Source organism: Thunnus albacares, chromosome 12, assembly GCF_914725855.1.
Source record: "Thunnus albacares chromosome 12, fThuAlb1.1, whole genome shotgun sequence".
In the NCBI taxonomy this organism is placed as follows: Eukaryota; Metazoa; Chordata; class Actinopteri; order Scombriformes; family Scombridae; genus Thunnus; species Thunnus albacares.
In genome coordinates this window covers 7,600,334-7,627,214 of record NC_058117.1, presented here as the reverse complement: position 1 = coordinate 7,627,214, position 26,881 = coordinate 7,600,334, and the positions used below count along the sequence as shown (strand labels likewise).

General features: G+C 40.1%; 1 protein-coding gene across 2 annotated transcripts; it reads left to right on the top strand.

Annotated features, from left to right (window-relative positions):
• Window positions 1-11,641: 11,641 nt before the first annotated feature.
• Window positions 11,642-24,066, top strand: xirp1 (xin actin binding repeat containing 1). 2 transcript variants are annotated; one of them, XM_044367662.1, is made up of 4 exons: window positions 11,642-11,670; window positions 15,231-15,382; window positions 15,613-15,654; window positions 16,758-24,066. In XM_044367662.1, exon 4 carries the CDS (start codon window positions 16,758-16,760, stop codon window positions 23,781-23,783), a length of 7,026 nt encoding a protein of 2,341 aa, XP_044223597.1. In that variant the 5' UTR covers window positions 11,642-11,670; window positions 15,231-15,382; window positions 15,613-15,654; the 3' UTR covers window positions 23,784-24,066. The 2 variants fall into 2 exon arrangements, with proteins under 2 accessions (XP_044223597.1, XP_044223596.1); XM_044367661.1 differs by lacking the exon at window positions 11,642-11,670 and adding an exon at window positions 12,727-12,993.
• The last annotated feature ends 2,815 nt before the right edge of the window (window positions 24,067-26,881 follow it).

The following is a 26,881-nucleotide window of genomic DNA, read 5'->3' as shown; positions in this document are numbered from 1 at the left end:
TGTGAAACAGCAGCAACTATTTTCTAACTGATTCAAACGGATGTATATATTTCACAACACCTTCACTAGTCTGGCAATCACGATTAGTCAAATTAGTTAAACCTGGTGCCAAAACAACTATACTCCAACTTTAAATTAAGTCTTTTCCCAACTCTACTCCCCATTGTTAACGCTTCAAGGCTTATACCTTAATATTTGCCTGAGCCCAAACTTCTAGATAATCTGCCAAACGAAACAGGAAGTGTGTTGCAGTGACTCTTCTCGCTCCTCTCTGCGGCTCCCCTGACCGTCTTGACGCGGACGGACAGACGCAGAGGCAGGAGACGCTCATGACTGACTTTCCGCCCACAGATTCCTGTCTGTTGTGCTCACGCTGCACTGTAACCACTAGTGATGTGGTGCTAAATAAATAACCTTTAAACCTTCAGCTGGTGATTATCAGACGGCAATCAGCCACCATTATAAACGAGTTGGAACAAACGTACTCATCTTGGTCATGTTTAATTCTGTAGAAATTAGGTAATTTACCTAATAATTTTTAGTTAAATACATTTTTGAAAAAAGCTGAATAATATCGAGAGGGTTAACAATGATAGAGATACTCTAAATTAAAATAGGTGAATATTGTGTGTTTCTATTTTTATTTTTAGGCTATTGTGTTGTTATCTAGTAGTTTGTGTATCTTGTTCAAACATCTCTCCTTACAGATATTATATATATGTAGTGTTTGTGACAGATATACTAGAAATTCAGGAGGCATTGACATTTAAATACCACTGAATTGAAACTCTCATTTTAAGTTACAAAAAATTTGCAAAAACCTTTTTTCGTGGGCGAGTTTCAAATTAGGTGATATTCATATTTCGACATTAAATATTCAGAAGTGGTTGAATTTCACACTTAGGTGATCGGTTTCTTATGGTCTTCTGTTGCTTCCAGACTGTCTTGGCTTTTTGTGTCTGTTGTAAAATGCCTTCAGACCTCTTATAAAACTGATAAGTCCTCTGTTACATAAAGGTGACACATGCTGCCAAGTATTCACTTTACATTATATGACTCACTGGTGTTCCTCTGTGATGCTGATTGTAATTCAGACACTCCTAAACTCCAGGAAACTCCCTGCAGCGTAAAGGAGCTGTAGATGGGACGGATTATGGATTTGAGAGTAAAGCGCTATGCCTCTTCTACTCAAGGAGAAATCCTCTTCCCTTATCTATTATACTCTGTTTCTTATCAACAGATGTTGGCATAAGTAAGGAATATACGTTTGTCTATGCACACACTTACTTTGAAGTCATCAGACTGTTGACTCTGTGGTTTTCATGAAACTACGGAGTGAGAAAAATTAAAGTGACTGGATTAACATTCCAGTGTCTCTGCTTTTAAAGATAATCATAGGCTACTCTATGTCCCCGACTGGGAGGAAAATGAAGCTCAGAGAGGCAGACAAACAGACCGGCAGATTAACAGATGGACAGACAGATGAACGGAGGAACAGACAAGATGAAAATACTCTTGCGCTTGAGCTTTGACCCCATGTTGATACACATCAGTGACACAGTGCTTCAGTTTGAAAACTGCTCTAATACCTAAATACCTGTCGGTCCAGACACTCTGGCCATGGGAAGGACTGCTCGTCCTGATCTCAGCACTCAGTGGAAGTGTGTTATGAGAGTGTGACCCACTTTGGCTGGGATCGCTTTAATACGTGTGTGTGTTTCTTTTCTACTGACCTGTGTGGAGAGTAAACACCAGGGAGACTGTGCAGCAGGGAAGGGAGGATTAAGTTAGTGAAAGAACACATAAAAAAACAGGATTTGCCTTTCATTCTCTGCTATAAATTGGACTCTTTATCAGTAAGTGTACTGATATTGAATAATGAAGGTGTATCATTCTGTGTTTCCTGAGATTTTGATGTGACTTACCCATAACACATGATCAAAGTGCTCCATGAGGCTTCATGCCTATTTATAGCACAATCACACTGCCCGGCCAAAAATAAATGTGTGCAATAGGCTACAGTTGGAGTTTCCTGTTCCTTTTGCTGGCTGTTACCACGCAAAGCATGCGCGTAGTGTGCTTAAATGTGTCAGGAGGTTGATCCTCCCTTTTCCAGGCAACATTAATGCAGCACTTACAGAGAAGCAGCTGAGTCAAGGGGGAAAATTAATATTTCACTCAAACTGCACTGCAGTAGTCATTTTTAGATTAACATGTACAGTGTATACACAGGCACTGTCACTGTTTCAGGTAAAACCTAGTTGGAGAGGGCTGGAGCCTATAGGGACATCCAGTATCGGACATGATGAACTGGAATTAGAGAGAGCGAGGTGGCAGTTTCCACTAAAGAAACTGGCAGATTTAATGCCATTCACATGTCATGTAAATAACAATGAAGAGGTGACACATTGCGCCACAGCACAAAACTCCTCTGTGATTCATTATTTCAAAGCTGTTTTTCTTCAACATTGTCACCCGCCAATAATCTGCATCTGACCGATGATCCTGTCTCATATCTGCTCGTACTATCAGACACAGTGAGAGCAAACCATTACTCTGCTTTCAGTCCAGATCCCACGTTATGTAACTTATAGTTAACCTACATTCTGGCAGCCTCTCAGGTTGCTGCCACTGGCTTTTGTGGCCCCATTTTCAGTCAAGCTGTGCCAGCGATGGCCCACATACAGCGACACATACTGACGAAGTTTGACAAAGCTTCAGGCATGTGAAACTGTGCCCTAGTTCCATCCTTCCTGTGGATTCTATCTCGGATATTTAGCCCTCTTTAAGGACCGCTGTCAGTTTCCCTGGACATACCAGGAAGTATCAGGTAGTGTCATACTGTGTATTGTTGTTGTTCTCCAGTGAGGTGCTAATGTAAAGTGACAACTGGAGGAACCTGCTGACAGATAGATAGATAGATAGATAGATAGATAGATAGATAGATAGATAGATAGATAGATAGATAGATAGATAGATAGATAGATAGATAAATTAGATAGATAAATAAAAAAGAAACATGAATCACTCCCTCATGACAGGGAATATACTCCTACGTTCTCTCTCTACATCGCTGACGTCTTACTCCGGCTCCTCTTGTGGAAATATCACATGAACACATGAGTTGGCTCCTTTTCTTTCATAGCCACTGATGTCATATTTTGACAGTTGTCACCATGGTCGCAAGTGCAAATATAGCCCAGCCGTTTCTATTCTACAGGAAATGGAGTGAATCATTATGTCGCCCTCATCATCATGAGCAGCAGTAGTATTACTGCCATCATCATCAACATCAACATCTATGCAATCATTACTGTCAACGTTTTTCACGTCACTGGTGTTCTTTTTTATTTGATTTCAGGTTTACTCATCTGTTGGTCTTTATGTCTGAAGAAGTGTCATCAGGTTTTCTAGATATAAGGGGAAACTGCAGGCATTCAATGAGTATTAATGGTTTGATATTAAATGATTGATTATTGATATTGATTATTAAATTAAATGTTCTGCTTATAATGATATGCGTCTACTTTGTTTTCCTCAAAAAAGTACAATTACCTCATTGAAACCTTAATATTCAATCTCCTTCTTCCCCCTCATTGAAAAATCCAGAATTGCCAGATATCCAGTTTAATTGCTGGACACTTATGTAAGTTGCATACTGGACTGCAATTGGCCTTCAAAGTAGTTGTGATGCCACAAATGCTTGTAGGCCCACCACTTAAACTTAAACTCAGATCTAGGGTGAGCACAGAGAAACTTCCCACCTTCAGCAGATACATTTGCATCATTCTGCATAGTGAAGCTCAAACATCCAAGTGAAGTAATAATAAGTAAAACACATTTTTGATTGGAGGGGGTCTTTAAGCATCTCTCTATAACAACAAATATTCAATAAACTATAAATATCCATGACTAAATAAGCAACAAGCAAAGTTAAAATTTGGAAGAAAAAAAACATTGTTAGTTATCATTTATTAAGAGTTTAACGCTCAAAAACTCAGATCATGATCATTTTGATCGACAGTGCTGGTACCATAAGCACATAACCCTACAATAGAGGTGTGTATTTCTCCCTTTCAGACAATTCAACATGATATTCTACAGAAACAGTGATTCAAAGCAGATTCAATTCCTACATGATCAGGATTTGATATTTTTACATTTTTAAAGTCTGTGTGAAGGAAAACAAGAGATTTCTTTATACATGCTAGAAAATAATTGCTAAAAGCATGTGAAAGGACTGTGAACTATGTAGTACTGAACTGTGGATTTTTTAGGTGGGCGTGAAATGAAACATTAAGTGCACTGAGCTCCATTGGAAAAACCCAACAATTTAACATAATGGTGATTGGTGACGGGTCACTTATTAACTAGTCATTTAAGTTACATTTTTACTGAAATAAGTCCACATTTACCTACAAAATATGTGCCGACTTAAGTGGCTCCTAGTCACTTTATTCGTAAAATATCATCCATGTTGCTTGTCTTACACTTACAAACAAGGCCTATTCTAAATTTGTTTGGTATGAGCGTTGTTGACTCAGAGACTGTTAATTTGGGCCATGCTGTCAGCGCCCTCAGTGAACACGCCCCCAGTGTTTCAGAGCAGAGAATACTGCTTATTTTTCCACAGTTTTGAAACCTAATTTTATATACTTGGTGACTTTTTTAATCCTTCAAATTTGGTTGGGTGGCTAATTACACATTTTTCTGTGGTACAGAACTCAGAACACATATTTTTCATTGCTTAACATGGACTTTAATGATAAAAGTGTGATTACAGCAGAGAGAAACAGACTTGCATGGAAAGATTGACTCAATAACCAAAACCATTCTAACTTCATGTGGGACCTCAATGTAAGACGTTGATTAAGAAAATAGGTTTTCAGAACCTTTAAACTCAACTGTGAGCCAAACGTCCATCAAAGAGACGCCAGTCTCACTTTCTCCTGTGTGGTAAAATGCCATCAGACAAAGACTTGGGGTAAGATTTCACAACAGTGACACCTTAAGTGATGTGTCATCTGCCATCCTTTTGTCTGTGCAGTGGTATCAGTTTAGGCGGTGACACCAGAGAACTTCCTGTGACACCCTAATGGCCAGAGCTGGTCTTGTGCCAAGTGTACTGCTGCCTAATCTTGGGGCCGGTCCACGGGTGATATCGTATCTCTGTAGCAGAGCTAGTGGGATGCTTTCCATGTAACATCTAGGCTGAAAACTTGATTTGAAAGTGATCTCCTGGCACAGTACACAGTGCATGCACTGAGATGAACTACAATGTATAATTCAAATGCCTTCACTTAAGAGCCTTGTCATTGCTAGGAACAGTAAGGCTAAAAGCTACTATGCTAATGTAATATTTTAAGGCATTGTACAGGAGACATATCTTTTATTAAGTAATATGTTTAACTTTTATTTTATCTTTGCATGTATTATCACCTTTACAGTACTGCTGCAAAAGCAAGTGCAGCTGCAGCCCACAGTAGGTTACACAACTACAGTTTTCAACAGAAGTGATCTTATCTGTGGCTGCATGTGAGCAGCACAAGCTGTAACAGCAAAGCAGCTGTGTGATTGGGTTTGACATTCCCTCATCAACAATGAGCCCCTTGTCAACATTAACCAGAGATCAGTGGCAACCTTTCTTACAAACTTACAAACTGGCCTGTGTGATGCAATGTGGACCTAAAAGGCGTTCTCCCTGAAGGAATGTAGTAAAATGTGACACTGAGCAGGGACGTATTTCTCTTTATGCCTCTGTTGTGGCCGTTTCATTATGCATTCACATTTACAGACTAACAGAGTGTGTGTGTGTATATGTGTGTGTATGTGTGTGTGTGTGTGTGCATGCACAGTGTGTGTTCCTCCTCTCTTCTTGCCACTGATTGCGCCTGGCTCTCAGCCGTGCAGTGGGAGCTCCTGTGCTCTCAGAGTTCCAGCACAGTGTATTCTGCTGTTGGTGTTGGCTGTCACATGTGGCTCCATGTGAGTCTTTGTAGAAGCACGCAGCAGCAGCAGCAGCAGGAAGGAGACCTGCTCTGTTCTCAGCTGTTCAGGCCAGTACTGACTGTTCTGTAGAGCTGTGTGGGTGAGATTGTCTGACTCCCCCCCTCCCTCCCTCTCCCTTCTTGCTCAATCCCTCGCCTCTCTCTTCTTCCATTGCAGCTGGCAAAACACTTGCATTAAATCCTGACAACGCAACTGTTAGACCCCTGACTGTTTTCTGACTCCACTGTCACTCTTAACATTTGTACAAAGCATACTTTAAAGGTACATCATGTGTGTGAACAAATGCAATCCAACAAGCCTACAGCATTGCAGACAGTTACCATGCATGAATATGCACTGAAAGGCAAAATGTAAAATACAACAACTAATGTCCTGACAAGAAGCATGCAGTTATGTTGCCCTTTAACCACTTTTGTTACAGACAAGAGGAAGTATGTTGCTCTGGTGCCATCTACTGGCTGTTAGATGTTAATGAATAAGAGAATAAGAAAATGGCTGGCTCTCTGCAGCATTTTTCCCTCTTCTCCACTGGAGGTCGACAAGGTTAATGATCAGGTAGAGTAATGCAGTCAGATTGAGGCTGGATAATCATCTGGGCAAAGAGGGCAACTCGCCCCAAAAGGCCCAAAATCTTATTGTTTATTTTGTGTCAGCTGGTTTGTGCTATTTAATTTCAACTTTTGTTTGTGAATGTGGACCTCATCATCTCACACCAGGTGACATGATGAGGGCCTTACTCTGAGTCCTTGTTTATTACCTGATCTCATTTCAGTTTCAGTTTTGTGCTTCTATGTTGCATCTTCCCAAATGAATGTATTCACAGGGAGATAAGAGGATCCTAGTTATTCATTACTAACTACTACTTCATTACTACCCAGGTTCCCCTTGTGGGTTAATCTGGCTAGCGGTTACATATAAGAAATATTATCAGCATAATGGTATAAAACATACACAATGTATAACCTATACTTAATCTCATTGTGACTGACGTCTCATTGTCAAAGGAGACCTGAGTAGACTCAAAAAACAATACAGGATACTGAAGAACAATAACATACATAAGAATATAAAAAGGTAATACAGACAGAACATACAATTAAAATTATACATGAATAATAGAAATAAGTAAAAATAGATATCTCTCAGTTCAAGCAACAAAATGGATGTGGAGTTTTAAAGAGTTGTAAATGGCCATGAAACACAAAGCAGATTTCCTCTAAATCATCACTTCTCCAACTATTCTTTAATTTCTTCTGCTTTGTCCTTGTTTCGAAGGAACTCTGATCCTTAGATTTTAGATTGTAGTTTGTGCATTGCAATGTTGAACACTTATCAATTCAGTTCAGTTCAGTTCAGATCTTCATTGTTCCACATGAGGAAATTCTTTTTGCAGCGAGGCAGCATAAAAACACAAAACCATGAAAAAACAAACACAACAAAAACACAGACAGATATTATGCTACTATTATACTATTACTATACAATTCAGACAGTGACAAGAAGAATACAGATATGAGAACATTAATTGCTAAGCTGTGTAAGGAATCAAGGAGCAGTTTATAATGTGTTAGCATTAAGCACACATATTGCACATAGTATAATCAAAAACTTGAACCTGCTGCACTGAGTTTTTGGAAATCTGTATCTCTGACCAGAGGGCAGAATGTCAAATTCCTTGAGAGAATATTGATATGGATGGATTTAGCTTTTCATGTGATTTGTCTGTTATAAATGTATCATCAATGATTTTGCATGCAGCCTTAATAATGTTTCCTAATTTCCTGATTTGTACATTTAAAATCCCAGACCAACAGCTCAGTGAGAAGGTAAGCACTGATTCTATGATGGATCTGTAAAATAACACCATCAGCTGTCTGTCGACATTAAAAACTTATGACAGTTAATGGTTACCTCATGTTTCCTGTGTTCAAGAAAATTAAATTATAAAGTTCCCTTACATTTATTGGTGCATAAAAATCATGTGCCAACATTTCAGAATTTTAATTCCAGCCTTTGAGCATCAGCAGACTGTTATCATCAACAGGAATGAGCGCCACATAGATTTACATGCAGTGTCAGCTTTTCCTGTCCTGTTGGCACGCAGCAGATTATCTCCCAGCAGGAGCAATTTAACACATTATCTTCTGTTTAAGCACATTGAGGAATAATGGCGTGCAGGGTGAACGAATGTGACTCATGTTGCAGTGATAAAGTGGCTATATGGTAAGCATGTGAGGTGCAGATAAAATGCTGCTGCTAGGAGTTTTGGCATGAGATACAGTAACAGAGGGGCTATGCCAGGCATCTCAACGCTGACATCTGAGTGGACCAGCTGTCATAGTACACACAGGTCTGGTTTCTCCGTGTTTTTTTATTGCCTCACTCTGTCATCACTGTCATTAGTATTTCAATACAAACTTCATGTGGTTATGAAAAGGTAGAATATGTAATTTGTTGTCTGCTTTACATAATAAAAATCATCTTGTGCAGACTTGTGTTTTATTGATCTGTCAGAGACATTTATCAGGTGATGTGATGATAGCAAATCTCATATCCGGAAGCCGCAGATCACAAGGTGTTTCAGGACTTTGGCCACAGGAAATTGCTGTGTCTTGTGAGAGATGCTCCTAAACCACAAGTCAGCCTCAAAGACAGAGATGCACAGGTGACTTCTTCTTCTCTTCAGGTATGTGGTTGAATATTATCTTAATTATGCAGACAGAGCAGCGTAAACCTTTATTTGTAATAATAGTATTGTGACTGTGTTATTCTTTATCGCTCACTGATTTAAGGTGTCTGGGAATTACTTGTGTCTACCTGCGTGGATTTATAAAATACAAAATTCTTTGTTCAAAATTTAGATCTATAATTTTATTCTTTCTTTTTTTTGAGAGTACCTGTCAACAACTCTTTACTGTTTGTACAATAGTAAACAGTCATAGTTTGGGTTTGCAGGAGTTCATAAACATTAACAGAGTCATATGACTGTCAGTGTGACAATCTGTTATATAGTAACTCACATGAAGTTAAACCTCAGCATTGCATGCTTGAATTCTACAAGATCAATCAAGAATTTATTGATTTATCTTTGTTTAGATGTTATATAGTCTGGTATGAATCATTTGTAAACATACAAACGCACATAAATAAATCCTGTTTCCAACTGAGACTGTTTAAGGCTGTTGTCACACATCAGTAAAATTTCCTCGTTCTAGCTGCTGAGGGTCTGCTATTGAGGTGATGAGCCTGAGGAGGACCCAGTCCCTGAAGAACCTTTCTGGGGTTCAGGAGAGGTCATGGGTCATGCCAGCTCCCACCCGCTGGGACAGGAAGTCTGTGTCTCAGCTGGTGCAACGGTAAGTTCTGCACCTTACATATGCATATGTACACTTGTTCATTAACGTATTAACAAGCATGTTGACTGCGCATACTTGAGTGGTGCGTTTTCCTACCAAGCATTGCTTCATGTTCATACATTTACACACAGTGGGAGATTCCCAGTACAACCAGAGACTTCCACTGGTATCCACTGTTGAATGACAGTTGAGCATTTGGGTGTCCAGTGGCTCTTGTTTGGAGTCGTGTTTTGACCTCCATGTGAATGTAGGTCCAGTATTCACTGTCAGATTAGCTCTGTTATTGGCTTCTACCAACTCTTGAGGGAAATATGTGTCTCTTTAGCTGCTAAATTCTCCACTGTATTCTGCAGCTAGTTGCTAACTTTATCTGTGGTTTGGAGCTGGGCAGGTAGTGTACAGTTTATCAGAGTATTTTTGCTGAAAACAGCCACCTGTTGTAGCTGGAAATGATACTGACGAAAGCAGTGAGAATTAACCACCACAGTGATTCATTCTCACGGCACTCAAAGCACTTAAAGACAGTACATAGCTCCACAGAGCTGAAGGAAAGTGCAGACTTGTGTGATAATTCTCAGGTCATACGAGCAACTCCTTTCACATTACACAGTCATTAAATGTTGATTAGAGGAGTCTAAAGGGCAACTAGACAGTAGTAGAGAGAGTGTTACTTGATTATTGCTCACAAATCACCAAGCTTTTCCTAAATTCACATCAGCAACTTCCTGGTCAAAAGGATCATTGTTAATACATTTGTCAATAAATTTGTTCAAACAGTTACCAAAGCTGTGACGATTTAAGGAGTTCTGAAAAGGCAGAGCATAAACTCCAGGTAATAAATGTTTTCTTTTTTAATCATTAAATGTGACAAACATCACAACCATTGAACACATAAAAATCAAACACTGCCTTCTAGGTGCCAGAAAGCTGTGTGGAGGCTCGATGGAGGAGGCTGGAGAGCAAGGAGAATGTGGCCCTGCAGGGATCTTTTAGAAGCTTTGGCCTGTCGAGGAGTCGCTCCATGGACGTCCTGCCTCAGAGGGAGGCTTCAGGCACCAGAGCGCTGTGTGCCCTGTTTGAGTCCAAGGCCACCTTGCAGCAGAGCTTCAACAGCAGCCCTCGGCTGAATTCCACGTCTGCTCCGGGCAAGAAGACAGGAAGAGACTGCCCTCTGCAGGACTGGAGAAGTCATAACACTCCTTTAAAGGACACAACCATTCAGGTGTGTGAGATCAGTGCCTACACAAGCTTTTTTTTTGTTGTTTTATTTAATGTTTCATGTATGAATCACATTCTTTAATTCTTTACATTCTAGTGTCACAGCTACAAAGCAACCCTGGGAACACAGATTAGTTAAACATAATGTTAACAAATTGTTCACATAACATTTAACATAGCATAGCATAACATAGCATAGCATAGCATAGCATAGCATAGCATAGCATAACATAACATAACATAACATAACATAACATAACTTAACATTGCTCATCCAGGTGCTTTCAAGGATTTTGTGACCACATGCACACAGTGATATGTTGTGAGGGTCGAACTAGTCCTGGTCCTGGCACACCACCCCACCCAGTAGCCTTTGTCCCAAATGCTCCACTTCACATTTCATTTGATAACATGTAGTGACATTGTACACCACTTCAGAGAGAAACACAGCACCCTAATTTCCTGATGAAGACACATGTTCTCTGAAGTCACTTTGGCACACTAATGTTTTTAAAGTAGTTTGACATTTTGGGAAATACCTAGCTTAGCATTGAGACTGAAAGCAAGAGTAAACAGCTAGCCTAGCTCTGTCCACAGTTTTAAGCAATCCTACCACCATTTAAGCTAACTAGATAAGTTGTAACATCTTTTTTGTTTAATCCTTTTAATATTAAAATGTAAAAACAACAAGGTGTGGTTGTACAGAGAGGAAAGATTTAAAAAAACAAAAAAAAAACAACAACAACTTTGGATGGAGCCAAGCTAGCTGTTTCCAGTCTGTATGCTAAGCCAAGCTAACATCTCCTTGCTGTAGCTTCATACAGTTTTTAACAGTGAAGGTGATATCAATCTTCTAAATTGAATTTTCCAAAATATCAAACAATTTGCTTAAGATCCAACTGTTTAAAATCTTAGCCAGGCCATTGCCCCAAAACAGAAACAAAAAGGGCAACTGTGTGCTGTGACACTAGAACCACCACAAACAGTGTATTGTAATTCTCTTCATGTTACTATGCTGTTGTTTCACAGAGAACCGCCCAGCTGGAGGGAGAAAAGTCTTATGACAGACCATCCAGATACTCACACGGTGAGCAGTGGTGCTAAATTTCATGTTTACAGTCACAGTGATCTGATAGGGCAGATGGGATTAGTGTCAGGGCTCCTTCCTCAAAGGCACGAGGTCACTGATATATTGTGGTTCCACAGTTTACTATCAGTTGTTCTTACGAACTATTAAAAGTGTCTAGGAAATCAAAACCACTGTCACTTCCCTTTGAGCTATTTAATGTTTGTGTTCCTGTTGGTTCTTTGTTCATGACTGAATACTGAGATGATATTATGAGATATGTATGTAGCCACATTCATCAGTCTGTGTCACAAAAACAGTGCTTGAGCATTCACACACATACAATATCAAATGGATCTATATAAAGTTACCACAGAGCAGAAATGTCAGGGTCAAGGCCTCTAGTACTTTAAGTGTCACCATGTAAATCCTGGCAGAGATGGGTAAGTTGTCACCCCTGTGTTCTTTGGCTCTGGGAGTTGTAGGGAAACAGCTAAATAAAGACAAGGATGCAGCGGTGTAAATGCATAACTATGCATTCGGCACACATGCTTAAGATAGGAGTGAGACTGTTGCTGACGGCTCTGACCGTGACGCAGACCTTGGCCCTCTGAGCTATGCCTCTCTGTCCTGGAAATGATATCGCTCCGGTGTACCGTAGTTGACGCTTTGACCCTGTGATGAGTCTGGTGCAAATAAGACACAGACATGAATGTGAGGTGCCATCTGTGGTGTCTCCTGTAGAGTTTCTGACATGATTTGTTAGTGTGTTGACAACAATAGTGTACTTTCCTAAACTAAAAATAAAAATAGTAAAAATACTATGGTATTAAAATAGTTTAATAATTCAGCTCAAATTATACTTCAACCACCAGTTTCCTTAACAGCTTTATCACTGCACCATAATAGCACCATGATTGAGGTGCTGTGTGTTTTTTTTCTTATGTTACCCACCACACACCCACTGACACACATAGTGCAGGTCCCACCCAGTGCCTGTTATAGGGGGTGACAATATAGCAATGGGAAAGGGAGGTGGAGGGGGTGCCCCAGTCCCACAGTGACTAACAGAGGTGATTGACTCAGCCGAGTAGCAGCCGCCAGCCACCCTCCCAAAATAGCCAAAGTCTTCCTCTGGGGCAGCGGCTCTGATAAAAATCAGCTGTCACCGAGGCCAGAGGACTAGAAAGCGCTCAGTCGCAGTGAAGTGAAGTGACAGACAGAGAGGAGCACTGAGAGAGGAGACAGGCTGCATCACAAATCACAGGAGCCTTAAGAGTCAGTTATTGAACACAGCGGAGATACACAGGAAAGTGACCGAGAACAACGCCGGATGGCATTTTAGTGAGTATCAGGAGAATTAACTTTACTGAAATGGAGGAGACTGATGTTATTGTATAGGTGCTGTAAAAAATGCTATTATAATTTTTTTTTTTTAATGAGAAAGGCACTGTATAAATGTATGTTTTACATGACAGTAGCATATTCTGTATGATAAGTAAAGTGAACATAGAGTGTAGTGGATGCTCTTTGCTTCTATTTCAGCAAAACAGTATTCAAAATATTGAGTTAAAGTTTCATATGGTGCCAGCATATCAATAAGAATGAGAATGTCATTGAGAAACAGTTTCAAGCATAGAATCAATGATGTAAAATCAAATTATTTAATTTGACAAAAAAAATCCAAATGTTTTCCATTTTGACCCTATTTGTGCCTGTTTTTCCTGAGTAATATCAGAGCAAATTAAAGGGTTGTGACTATGTTGCTGGCATCTTCATCAAGTCTTAAGTCGGTATCATTTCTTAGCCCCTTATCCCTAAAAATGTCTGGAATGGGAGGAAAGACAAATTAATCACTCAGTCAATACCTTTCTGATGATGAACTATGCAATGAGAAGCAGCATCTGTCATAAAAGCAATAAGGAAAATGGAAGATAACTTTTACTGTCTTGTGTAACACACTGTGTGATGTGTGATGTGCTGTTTGGGGGGTCTCTAGCCTTTTGGCATGCTGGTTTTCATTACAGTCTATGAATGTGGCAACAATCGCTGACAGCTGATGGTGGTGAAGGTGGTGGTGAAGAACAAATACCAACTGCATTTCACCATCATTTGTACAGCTGCCAGCGGCCCAGAACACCCTCACATTACTGTGCCGCTAATAGCTCCTCTTCATTCCTGGAGAATTAACCCAGATCAAAAAGATGTCAGGAGAATTTGCTTTCCCCCTCACTATGAAAGTGTGGGAATCACAGAGAAAGGTATCAGTCTTAAAAAAAAAAAAAGATCAGCAGAAGTTAATGTAGTCTTTAGACCAGACATGAAATTAAGCTTATTGTACATGAGTCACTTTTGATTTGCTAACGACCGGATTTTACAAATCAGTGTTTCATCAACTATCAATAGTGGTGTGTACAGTGATAACAAGTGGTGGAGTTGACCTCTCAGTTTAGTGGGTGAGGACTTCAGCAGGACACACGGCACTCGGTTGCCTCATTCTGTCTGCTCACCCATCTATGAAAATGCTTTAAGTCCGGACTCGTGAGAGGCGCCAGCTTGCTGGTCCATCCTTTTGTCCGGTGAGGGCTTACTGTGTGAAAAGGGGAGGTGTGTTCAAATCTGGCCATTAGTTACAGCTGGATGGCCTGTGCAACACACTGAGCTGTTGACCTCGGGCCACATTGTCCACTCTGCTGTTGTTGTTGAAATATTTCCCGAATTTATCATTCTGTATCTACTGTACTCCTAACTCAAACAGTTCCACAGTTTCACTGTTTGTTATTTAATTTTTTGATTTTTGCTATAAAAAATCACTTGAAGTATTACAGCAGCAAAATTCAGCTGCAGGTTAGAGGTAAGATCATTTTCACATCTTTCATGGGGTCAGTCTGTCACATTCCTTTGGTCAGGTGTTGATGGTTTGATGGCAGAGAGCTCACACAAACAATGTGCAAACAATCTGTGTCACTCCAGCTGAGCTAGCAGTTGCTGTTTTTTTTCCCTTCTTTGGCGTCATGGTCAGTCAATGGCATGCAGTTTACTGAGGATCCGAGGCAGCAGGCAGGCTGCGTGGGCCAATTTATCTTGTCAGCTAGTTAGATCAAAGCTTTCATAAACTGGCTTGTTTGTTGCAACGTTTCTATTTAGTACAATGAATCATATGCAGTCTCATTTGAATATTAAGCAATTCAAAACCACAATTTTACCCGCTCAGTTAAGGTGCAATGTGGGCCTGTCGTAGATTAAATAGTTTCCATAAGTTAAGTGGGAGCAACAAGAGCACACTGATAAGAAAGTTTCCAACATCACTATAAATATACACAATATGAGCATCACTATTAATACTCACACAAAGTGTTATCATTATACTTGTTGCTGGCACTAGACACACTCTGCATTGTTTATTTTTGGATACAGGAATATCTGAGTCCTACTTTTACAAGTGTATGTCAAAGAATCTAAACTACCAAAAACAATATGATCAGACGATTGTTATTTCAGTCAGTGTTATTTTACTGAGCAATTGTACTAATATTTTAAGTGGATTGGATATATGCTTTATTTTTTCTTTTCTTTTGCAGATGACAAATATAGTCCATCACTGACTAAGGGGGGCACCCCAACAAGACAAGCCAGAGACAGGATATCTACTTCCTCCTCCATTAGAGACAGATCAGCTCTCTATCTGTCAAGAGCAGCAGCTATCGACTCCACAGGAGCCTCAACACAGCCAGTGAGTTCCTGAAATGCCTCTCATTCCTCCCCATTGGGGTCAAGGGCTTCAATAGTGGGGGGTGACTGTGCTCTGAAAAAATAGGAGCTACTCAAAATTTTACAATAAATCTGTTGCATACTCTAAATGTGTTACACAGTGATAATACAGTATATGTATACTGTGTATATTGTCTACAGAAATAATAGAAACCAATCTAATCCCCATTTAATTTTTCTGTTGTTCAACAGGAATTCATTGGTACTCCAGGAACGAGGACTAAAAACAGTAAGGTACTGTGTTGTTCACTTTGAATCTCTTTCAACAGTGTGGGTGCTGTTAACTGTGTGTGGTGACTTTTTGCTTGCATAACTTAAGACATGGTTAACCTTTGACCTAAAATGCAATAACTTAACACATTGGTATATAAAATTACATAACACCATAAGAACCAGAGCAAATAATGCTGCCAAATGTACAACAATCTTTTGGTTCAAAATATTACAATCAACAGTTGCTAAAATGGCATTTTAGGCTTTATATTAATTTTACATTAATTTCTGTATAGGCAGGGAACTGTATGCTTTGAAATAGTTAGGTACAGTGCCATGAATAGGACACCATCTTGGAGTATATAAAAATCATGTTTTTGGCTCATTTGCTGTGTCACTATTGCCAAAAAAGCACACCTTTGGCAGACCATCACAGTCTTGAAACCTGAGACGGAAAATCTCAATGGGTAGTACAGCATGTGTAAACATTTAATGATAAGTAGTGATTTTTTGCATTCTTATCATTGTCAACAGATCCCATGAAAAGATCAAAACCTACAATGTAGATCCCATTAACAAGCATTGTCTGTGCACCAAAAGTCTGATATATAACTTATTCTTCTATTTCATTGAGCTCCTTTCTTGTCCACAAATTATTGAAAAACACATCAATGTGCCACACTGTTTCACTGGATGACATTTTCCTTCATTACTAGACAAACTGATGCATTGCTGATTTTGGTCTTTCAACAGAATTTGTTGGCTGTAACAAAAATATAGAATATCTCCAGCCTTATTTTTTAAATAAAACTTACTATGACAGTCCAACAAATATTCAAATAAGAAAAGAGAGGCATAAATGTACTTATTAAAGTAACTTACTGCACTCACAGTATAGACTAGCTGTCTGTGTGATGTCCGCCTACTAACAGCTATGAAGTGTTTTGTTAACCCCTGGTGTGACAGAGGATGGTTTGCGGTGAAAAACCTCAGCGATCATAGAGAAAGGTAATGTATAGCTTTGCTTACTAAATGCATGTCATCTAAATATTTGCATGTACTCTAATATTGTCGTTGGTGACTGAATCCTGACAATGTTACTCCCATCTGTTTTTCATTTAAAGATGGCTGACGCAGCCAGGAAAATCACAGTTACACAATCATCTCATGATGAAGACGACCTACCTCTCCCCCCACCTCCTCCTGTGCCACCAAGACCCCTTGACTATGAAGTTCCTTCATCATTAAGTAGCCTCCCTGTGCCTCCACCTAAAGAAACCTTCTCCACCTTCTATCAGCAACGGCAGAAGAGTGAGCTGAAGAGGCTCTTTAAACACATCCACCCAGACCTTCGGGGAAGTCTTGATGATGCTGTGGATGATGAGATAATGAAAGCAGTGCAGTCAGAAAACACCCAGGCAGCGGATGCAGCTCATCAGTGTGAAGTGCAGTCAATGAGGTGGATCTTTGAGAATTGGACTCTGGACAATATCGGGGATCCTCATTCAACCAAGAAGCTGCTGGATGAGGAGGACTTAACTGGTGGAGATGTCAGAGGCACCTCTTCCATGTTTGAGCACATTGACAGCCCACAGCAAATTTCAGGGGCTAAAAGACAGACCTCAGTCAGAGGGGATGTGAGAACATCAACATGGCTGTTTGAGACCCAGCCGTTAGATTCCTTAAATAAATCACAAAGAGAAGAAGGAGAACTGGTTGAAGCAGTGCTGAAAGAGCCCATCCAGCCAGGAGATGTGAGTGGGACTCGGTTGCTTTTTGAGTCGAAAACAGTGAGTGACTTGGGACGCTGCAATTCCATAGAAGACCATGACTTCCTGAAACTGAGGTCTGAGCTCCAGGAACAGAAAGGAGATGTCCAGAAGACTGTGAAACTCTTCCAGGCTGAACCTTGCTGTGCCATCAGAGACAAAAGCGGCAATATCCATGAGATTAAATCCATCTGCAGGGAAGAGATCAAAAGCGGCAACACCAGCACTGCCCGTTGGCTTTTTGAAACCCAGCCTTTGGACCTGATTAATAAGGGAACTGATGGAGTGAAAATAATTCGGGGTATATCTTTGGAAGAGGGGCACGGCGGAGGAGTTGACCGAAAGAGGTGGATGTTTGAAACTCAGTCTCTTGACACAATACAAGAAGTTGTGGGAGTAGACAAGTTTGAAGGAATGGTGGCTGACTGCACAGGAGAGGCCGATGTTGTCAACAAGAGGAAGCTCTTTGAAATGCAACCCCTGGCAGCACTGAAAGGGGACTCTGAAGAAAAGACTTTGGAAAAGGAAGAAATAATTGGGGGAGATGTCAAGACTTCTATGTGGCTGTTTGAAACTCAGCCCATGGAGACTCTTAATGATAGCTATGAAGTTGGGCGTCTGAAGAAAATCACCCTCTCAGCTGATGAACAAGGAGCGGTAAAAGGCAAAAAACAAATATTTGAGAGCTGCAGTACTCAACAGAACACCTCATTCAAAGAACAAGAAATTGAAAAGGGCGATGTTAAGGGATTCAAACATCTTTTTGAAACAATTCCTCTGAGTAAAATCGCCCGTTCTGATGAGGAGATTTGTGAGAAGGAAAATGACATCTCAGCAGGAAATGTAAAAGGCAACAAAGCTTTGTTTGAGGCTACTCCTTTATATGCAATAAAAGACAGCTCTGGCAATTTCCATAAAGTCACAACAGTCAGCCGAGAGGAATTCATCAAAGGGAGGGTCCAAAACTATAAGTGGATGTTCGAGACCAAGCCTTTAGACGAGGTTGCAGAGGGAAAAGGAAATGTTGAGGTAATCAAAGGCATCACCAGACAGGAGGATACAATAGGTGATGTCAAGATGGCAAAGTGGCTTTTTGAAACCCAGACAATAGATGGGATCCATTCCAAGTTCAACCAAACAGAGCAAAGCGCTTCTGTTGAAGAGGAGTCTCGTAAAGGTGATGTCAAGACCTGTAAATGGTTATTTGAGACACAACCGATGGACATTTTGTATGACAAATCAGAAAAAGTGAATGATAAAGAAGCCATTGACAATACCAACGTCAAGTCCATCACTTGGCTTTTTGAATCACAGCCTCTAGACAGCATCAAAGATGGCGAAGAGTACAACTTGAAGCTCTGCAGCACCATACAGGATTCTTTCAAATCAGAGGTTGGTGTTCAAACAGTCAAGCATCTTTTTGAAACAGAAACCTTAGACAGAATTAGAAAGGACGCAAACTCAGAACAAGATGTGAGACGTGTCAGCCAAGTTAACTTTCAGTCAGGAGATGTCTCACGAGTCAAAGAACTTTTTGAATCCCAGTCCCTCGATGAAATTGGATCAGAAGTGGTGACAACATCCGATGAACAGAATCAAGATGAACACATCCAGAAAGGATCAGTACATAAATTCACTTGGTTGTTTGAGAACTGTTCCATGAACAAGATTAACAAGGATGACGATGATGCAAACATACAGAGAGTCAGTGATGCTGAAAGTGGTGATGTACAAAACAAGAAGTTTATATTTGAAACCTCCTCATTGGACAAAATCCATGACCAACCGCTTGAACAGCAGTCAGTCTGTGTGGAAGAACCTGTGAGCGATGTTGATGTGAAGTCAAGCACCATGATGTTTGAGTCCTTGCCACTGTATGCCATCAAGGACAAAGAGGGGCTGTTTCATGAGGTGACAACTGTGAAAAAAGAGGAGGTAATGAGTGGTGACGTGAGAGGAGCAAGGTGGATGTTTGAGACAAAGCCTCTTGATGCCATCAAGGCAGAGAATGAAGTTTATGTAATCCGAGCTGTCACTCAAGAGGATGTCAAGAAAGGAGATGTCAAATCAGCCAGATGGAAGTTTGAGACACAACCTTTGGACTCCCTTACCAGTCGAGATGAGCCTTCTGTCAGGGTCATTGAAGACTTTGGAAGCAGTAGTGTGCAGCTCAATAAACAGATATTTGAATCTGAGCAGTCATGCCAGAAGTTTGTGAGAATGGTTAGTGTCACTGATGTCCAGCACGGTGATGTCAGGACCTCCACCTGGCTCTTTGAGAATCAACCCATCGACAGTCTGAGAGGGGAACCTCAAGAGCAAAGTCCAGTAAAAACAGTCCATAGGGAAGACAGCCAGACAGGAGATGTGAAACGCTGCACTTGGCTGTTTGAATCACAGCCACTGGACAAGATCAAGGAGTCTGAAGATACCTCAGTGCAAGGTGTTGAGGAAGAGATACCAAAAGCTGATGTGAAGTGCACTACCTGGCTCTTTGAGACCACGCCACTGGATAAAATTACCGCTACCAGTGTTGTTGATACCCTGTCATATCTATATCAAATGACTTTTGTTCACTCAAGTGGCATCATAATAGAAGCCAACGAGAATAAGAATGTTAGCATGGCAAAATATCAGCTTGAAAGCAACACAGGTGTGCAGATCCAGAAAGAGGAGGTTGTTGGGGGCAACATCAGGAACATCATGTTGCAACTCTTACTCAAACCAACCCTAAAGACTCAAGTTACTCTTCTCAGAGAAGTGGAGACGGGGAAAGTGAACACCACAGTAGTAGAACTTCCAGTCTACCAGTCTGCCTCAACTATCAACCTTGAGAGGGATCAAAGAATACAAAACATTGTCCAAATGATTGATGAATTGCTTGTTCAAGATAAGAATTTGAAGAAAGGAATCATAATGCAAGAGACTGCTGATGGACAAGCAGAGATGTCAGTGTATTCACTCATCTGTCATTGTGAAACCAAAACCGAGAGTCACGTTATAGAAAAAGGAGATGTAAAGTCTACTATCGGAAACCTGTTAGCTACTGCCAACAGCCAGAGGACTGCAGCATCGTGTAGAGTGGATGAAAATGAAAAGGGAAACGTGAACTTGTACAAAAGTTGCATTGAGAAAGGAGATCTGCACTACCTGAAAAGTCTTCAGGCTGAGGCATTAGGAGATGAAGTTGATCACAACCTTCTGGCTAAGGAACACATTGAAATAGTGCAGGGTGATGTGAGGGAAGCAAAGAGAAGTCTCTGTCAGCAAAAAGAGCAGGTAGAGCGAACCATTTCTGATGTTTTGCCAGGGGATGTAAAGAACACCAAAAGAGTTTTTACATCAGATTGCTCTCTCACTGTTGAAAACTGTATTCCAAAGGAAGAAATAATCCCTGGGGATATCTCATCAGCAAAGCAACAACTTGCAGTGAAGCAACCAATCATGGTAGAAAAAGAGGAAATTGTGGCTGGAGACATCAAGGCAACATTGCAGTCACTAGAACGTGCAAAGCAACAAAGCATGTGTGTGGAGAGGGAGATCATTATACCTGGAACTATCTATGAAATGGACATGTCAGCCAAAGGTCCTGAAACAGAAGGAAGCCAAGCACAAAAAGAAATGATCATATCCGGAGATGTGAAAGCAGCTAAAAAGTCCCTTGAAATGGCTAAGCAGCAAAGCATGCATGTGGAGCGGGAAGTCATTGTCCCCGGAAAAATATACAACCTGAATGTCTCAGCACAAGAGGAAAGCTCCTCAGCAGTGACCCAATCTTCTTCTTCCTCCAGATGCCAGCAAATCAAGACTTATCCAAAGGTCAGTGGTGCAGTGAAAGATCAGGACAGCCATGTTTCGTTTAAGGCTTGCCAACAGGGTGAAATATCACAAAGTGCAGCTATAGTCAGTAATTGTGCACCAGTCTCACTGCTACCTTTTGTAAGTTGTGAGTGTAATGGTCTGACAACAGAAGACGAGACAGAAGATGTTGTTAGAGGAGATGTGAAGGCAGCAATTAGGTCTCTGCAGAGTGCAGCAACAGAGCAGAAGCTTCTAGATAAAGAAGATATTGTAAGAGGTAATGTGCAACTGGCTTTGCAATCTCTTGAGAAGTCTAGTGTAAATGTATCCAAAGGAGACTTTAAAGCAGCAATGATATACAGGAATTCAGGGAGAGCTTGTTCAGAGAGGAGCAAGCAGTGTGTTGTGGTGTCTATGCCTCCATCTGACACAAAATTGTCTCCTTCAATTTCAGTAACCTGTGAAGGACAACCAACCATTACAACACAGAATTCAACACCCAACCCTGTAGCAAATGGAAACTCTAAATCATCCGGTTCTGAAGGTGTAACTCCACCTCCACTTCCTCAAAAGACAAGTGAGAAACTACAGGACCAGAAGCCAGCTTTACCACCAAAGCCACAATGGACAAAATCAGTAGTTGTGGAAGACCCGCATATTTCACTACCCCTGGAAGTCTCTTGCCCTGTTAAAGACAATGTAAAAAGTGCAGTGATTCCTCCAAATGCAAAACAAAGCAATCAGTTTCCTATATATAAACTGCAAGAAAACACAACACATAGCAAAATCAATAAAGACACCTTACATGAAACATACCACCAAAGGTTTGCAGATGAAGCAGTTCAAGACTCAAATCAAACAAATGAATGTCTACCAATGGACTCCAAGCCTCATGAAATCAAGAAGAAAAAGAACACAGCGCCGCCTACAGGGAACAAATCAAATAGCCGAGCAATGACATCAAACAGTGCTGAATTGGAAATGGAGAGAAATGTAATACAGAAAATCAATGCAGCTGAGGAGATACAGATGTGCATGAAGAATTATGCAGAAGACGCTAAACACGAAATGAACATGAGCTTGCAGGCTGCTCTACAGAACTTTGAAAGAAAGGACAGTGAGCCTCTGGACAAAAGAGTTCCTTTGTTGTCCAAGAAGGTAAAAGTAACAAATTTTGGAGACAATAAACGGACTGACAAAACCACTGCTCAACAACAAAAATCATATCCCAAACCTACCGAAAAACAACACAGCAAGACTGATGAGCAAATGTCAGAGACCAACTGTACAGTTGAAGCATGCCATAAACGGCAAAATGACTTCAATGAAAAGCAACAAAAATATGAGGATAAAGTTGTTTTAAGAAAGAAGAAAGTAAAGACAGAGACAGAGACAGAGGATGAACGACGACAGAGGCTCTCTGTCCACAAAGAGGAGATCATGAAAGGAAATGTGAAGGCAGCCATGGAAATTTTTGAAAATTTAAGGAAACGAGAGGAACTCAAGGGAATCCTGTCTCAGGTGCAAGAGATGGAGGGAGAAACCAGCGATGTAGACGTTAGCTCCTTGAAGACATTATATGAGAATGTCCCTGCTTGGATAGCTACACCAAGTAGAAATGCAAAGCAAAGTAAAATGGAGGAAAAGAAAGTTGAAGTAGAGACACAGGATGATGATCTAGAAAGCATCTCCTCGGTTGAGACTGCATTTGAAGATTTGGAAAAAGCAAGCAAGGAAATAATGAATCTGAAGGAACAGACTTTAGCGAAACTTCTTGACATTGAAGAGGCAATTAAAAAAGCTCTTTACTCTGTCTCCAATCTGAAATCTGAGGCTGACATTGCAGGCTTGTCAGGACTATTTGATGAATCTTTAAAATCAGAGCAAAATCTTCAACCTGCCAACAACATCAGGAAAATAAGTATTGTGTCAAGCAAGGCCAAATCAGGTCAAATCAAAGAGATGACAGACGGGAATCTGCAGACAGTTTCAGATTCAAGTTCTTCCAAGCAAGAAGTTCCCAGACAAGTACACAATAAACCACTCATAAGACAGTCATCTTCCCAGTCCTCCCCATCATTCATCTCCATTCACTCAGCTGCTAGAAAGCCTGCCGAACAACCAAAGTCACCCATGTCAACATTTAAACCAAAAACAGACAGTAATTGTCAAAGTTGTCATGATGCAAATAGTGATCTAGGACAAGAGTCTGCGGCTGCCGAGTCTTCAAAAGATGCTCACACCCCTGCACAGCGCAAGGTCAGTGTGCTCGAGGTCAAAACAGTTCCGGAGCAACCTGTTGGAATAATTGGCACAAAGACTGTAAGTGAAACATATGAAGAGACCGATGGCTTTGGAAACGTATTTGTTTCCTCTGTGACATCAACATTTGTCACCAAACAGTCTGACAGTAAGTCATCTGCTCTGTTTGAAGTGGTTGGGAGTCCAGCCAGGTATGAAGTCGTGACATCCCCATTACTGCGAAGATCTGGGCGCCCTTTTGAAGATAAGGTGTTGAGCAACGCCAAGGAGAAAGGGAAGGTGTTTGTAACATTTAGCCAACCAATGGAAAAGCAATAAATAAGCCAGTTATCAGACAGTGCTCTCCCCAGTTCTTAGGAAAGCAGTTATTCCATTTGTGTATTTATCACATTATGTTTTAATGAAAAAGGTTTTGTTAATCATAAAATTGATCCTATGAAATGATGAAAATGTTGACTTTTAATTTAAGAAACATTTGTCTTATAGATTTTATACTGTAACCACATGATAAAGTGTTAAATTCTGTTATTAAAGCGAAGCAATATAGTTGATACTGTATGTTCTATTGTGTAAATTGTTAAATAAATGAGCTTAAAAGAAATTATTTCTATTCCCGAAGTCTTGTTCCTCATCATTATTCCACAACTTGTAAAACCTTAAAATTAAATACTGAAAATCATCATGGACCCTCTTACAACCATCGATGTTACTTGTAAATTTGTCTAAGGATGGTCAGATTTTTAATTGACAAAATACTCCATATTCATAAACTTGTTAAATGATTCCAACAAAAAAATTAAATATCTAAAAAAATTTCTGAAAATATGTTGACAGACATATCTTCCACCTAATCAGAAGATTACCATTGCGTGTTTGTATCAAGGCATGGCAGTAGAATTAATTCAAAGCCTGAAATCTCAACTTATATATCAATGTCATCAATATTAATGTCAATGCGCTGCGAGCACTACATTGATACATCCAGGATGTGTTTAGCCTAGCTTAGCTCAAAGAGTTAAGGAAGAATGGGGAAACAATTAGCTTTTGCCTTTCAACAACTCCACAACTGTCTTAGTTACGTGTTGTATGTGGTGGTGAGCAAGAAAGCCACCAGCCCAACACTCACATGTAAACTGTAGTGAAATTAGAACAGGGCTTCTGAGATCACAGGGCTAAGCTGTTGTTGGTCAGGATTCAGGAAATGTGCAGGCATATTACTCCTAAAACACCAAATGTAGCTAATGTTATTTCAAAAATCCTCTCTTTTCTCCCCATCCAATTGATTTGAATGTCCAGATTCATGCAAATATTAAATACCTACATTTATAATAAAATTTGCCTGGTTCTTACTGGAAACCCATTTATCTATATTTTATTGATTACATAAATAAGACAGTACAAACTTTAACCAAGTATCACTGCTAATATGGGTGCAATGATTTAGAACTGCAAACAAACACCATCATCATAAGTGTGTGGTTATACTGTCCAGTTACTAAAAGTTAATCCACATCTGCCAGCCAATCAAAATCAAGAATTCTCAAAGGTACATGGTATAATGGTAAGGATAGCAGTACGAATTTAGATGCTATAATGTCTCAGGATTGCTATTTCAAGCATTTTGCAACAACAAGATTGCTGAGATTAGTATTGATATAACATTTTGTATTACAAAAAAATATTATTATCATTATTCAAATACAAACATATGGTTGGAGAAATAAAAGGATGGCAGATAGGTCTTGTAGGATCAAACTGTTGCTGTGTCAAGCTGTGTCAAACATACAGTACCTTAAACTTAATTTGTTTTCGTCATCATAGTTCCTGTCACCCGCCAAGGAAATGTGTTCTGCCTGTTTGACACCTGTGTATCCAATGGAAAAAATGGTGGCCAATAAACTTATCCTGCACAAGAACTGTTTCTGCTGTAAACACTGTAAGAAGAAGCTCAGGTGAGATATTTTGACGGCATAATAAGAATGACTCAAATCAACCATTGCAAATTAACAATTTCACCCTATCTACCACACTATAATTGACCAGAATGAAATGTGTGAATGAAATCATTGTTAGGGAGGTTTTTAGAAATGAAGTCATGATTATTTCCAATCTCCGATGCACTGAAATTATTCAAAGCAGCTGATATTGTGCAAATAACAAATCATTCGACAAATTACACAATATTTCATTTAAAATTTTGTTTTATACCATAAAAGACTGCGTTTTGTTTTATTACAGCATTCACAACTATTCATCTCTTTATGGAGAGTTCTACTGCATGTCTCACTACCAACAGCTTTTTAAAAGAAAAGGAAATTATGATGAGGGATTTGGACACCAGCAACATAAAGACCGCTGGCTTCAGAAAAGTAAAGGAATAGATGAGCCAGATCCCATGTCCACTCCCAAAATGACAAAAAGCAACATAAACACCAGAGAGTCATCTGCTGGTGTGTTTGTTACAAAGTCATTTGCAAGAGAGATGGTCAGTGGTGCTGACATTAGGGGCAAACTGAAAGTGAGCTGGCCACCAGAGAAGAAGAGTACAGGGGTTAACCTGCCACAGCGGACATATGCACCTGCTCTGAAAAATAAAATACCTGACTTCGGCAAAGCAGCTACAATCAGCATGAGCTCTTCAGAGCATCAGAAAAGTCCCAAAACTCAATTGAAGATCAGCCAGGGAGAAGAAATGAAAGATAATGTGAAAAAACTATCAAACACCTTCATTTCAGGCGTCAAGGAACAATCTAAGACAACAGATTATGACTTAGCTGAGAAGTTGCACACAGAAGAACCAAAACCTGGGTGTGATCCAACCAAGGCTGGACATTTCCAAGGCAGCATCTCTCAAAAAGTGCCTAATTTTTCTTCCCCCTTCTTAGAAAAGGGTAACACTGTCACAAGCAAAAAAACAGAGCAGACAAATGTGGCACCCACCATAAAAAAAAGCTATAATCCAACATCTAACAGGCTGGATGCTTATTCAAATAAAGCTAAGAAGTTTGTACGGTTTGCCCCAAATGTTGATGTTGCTCAGTATGACCAGACGTCTCAACTGACCTCGAGAACCAAACACGAGGAGCTCAGTAAACCATTTTCAGACCACACTGAACTTAGCCAACTTGATAAATCAAAAGAGATAAAAGATATCAATGAACAAAATAACTTTGATCATTTGTCATCTGAGTTCAGCGAAGAACAGCATGCAAGTGAGGTGAACCTTGAACCCCTTGAATATAAATGCCACGGAGTGACGACCAATATATTAAACACAGAGCATGGTGTTAAGGTGGAGGGTAGTCAAAAGATCCCACAGACTGGTGACAAAGATAGTTTTACAGTTCTAAATGGAGTTGTAGAGAAGGTTGAGGAATCACTTCATACCCAAAGTTTTACTAAAATGACAAGTGACA

What these genes read in the sequence shown, in the direction of transcription:
- xirp1 (XM_044367662.1), top strand. Translation starts at nt 16,758, where the DNA reads ATGGCTGACGCAGCCAGGAAAATCACAGTTACACAATCATCTCATGAT.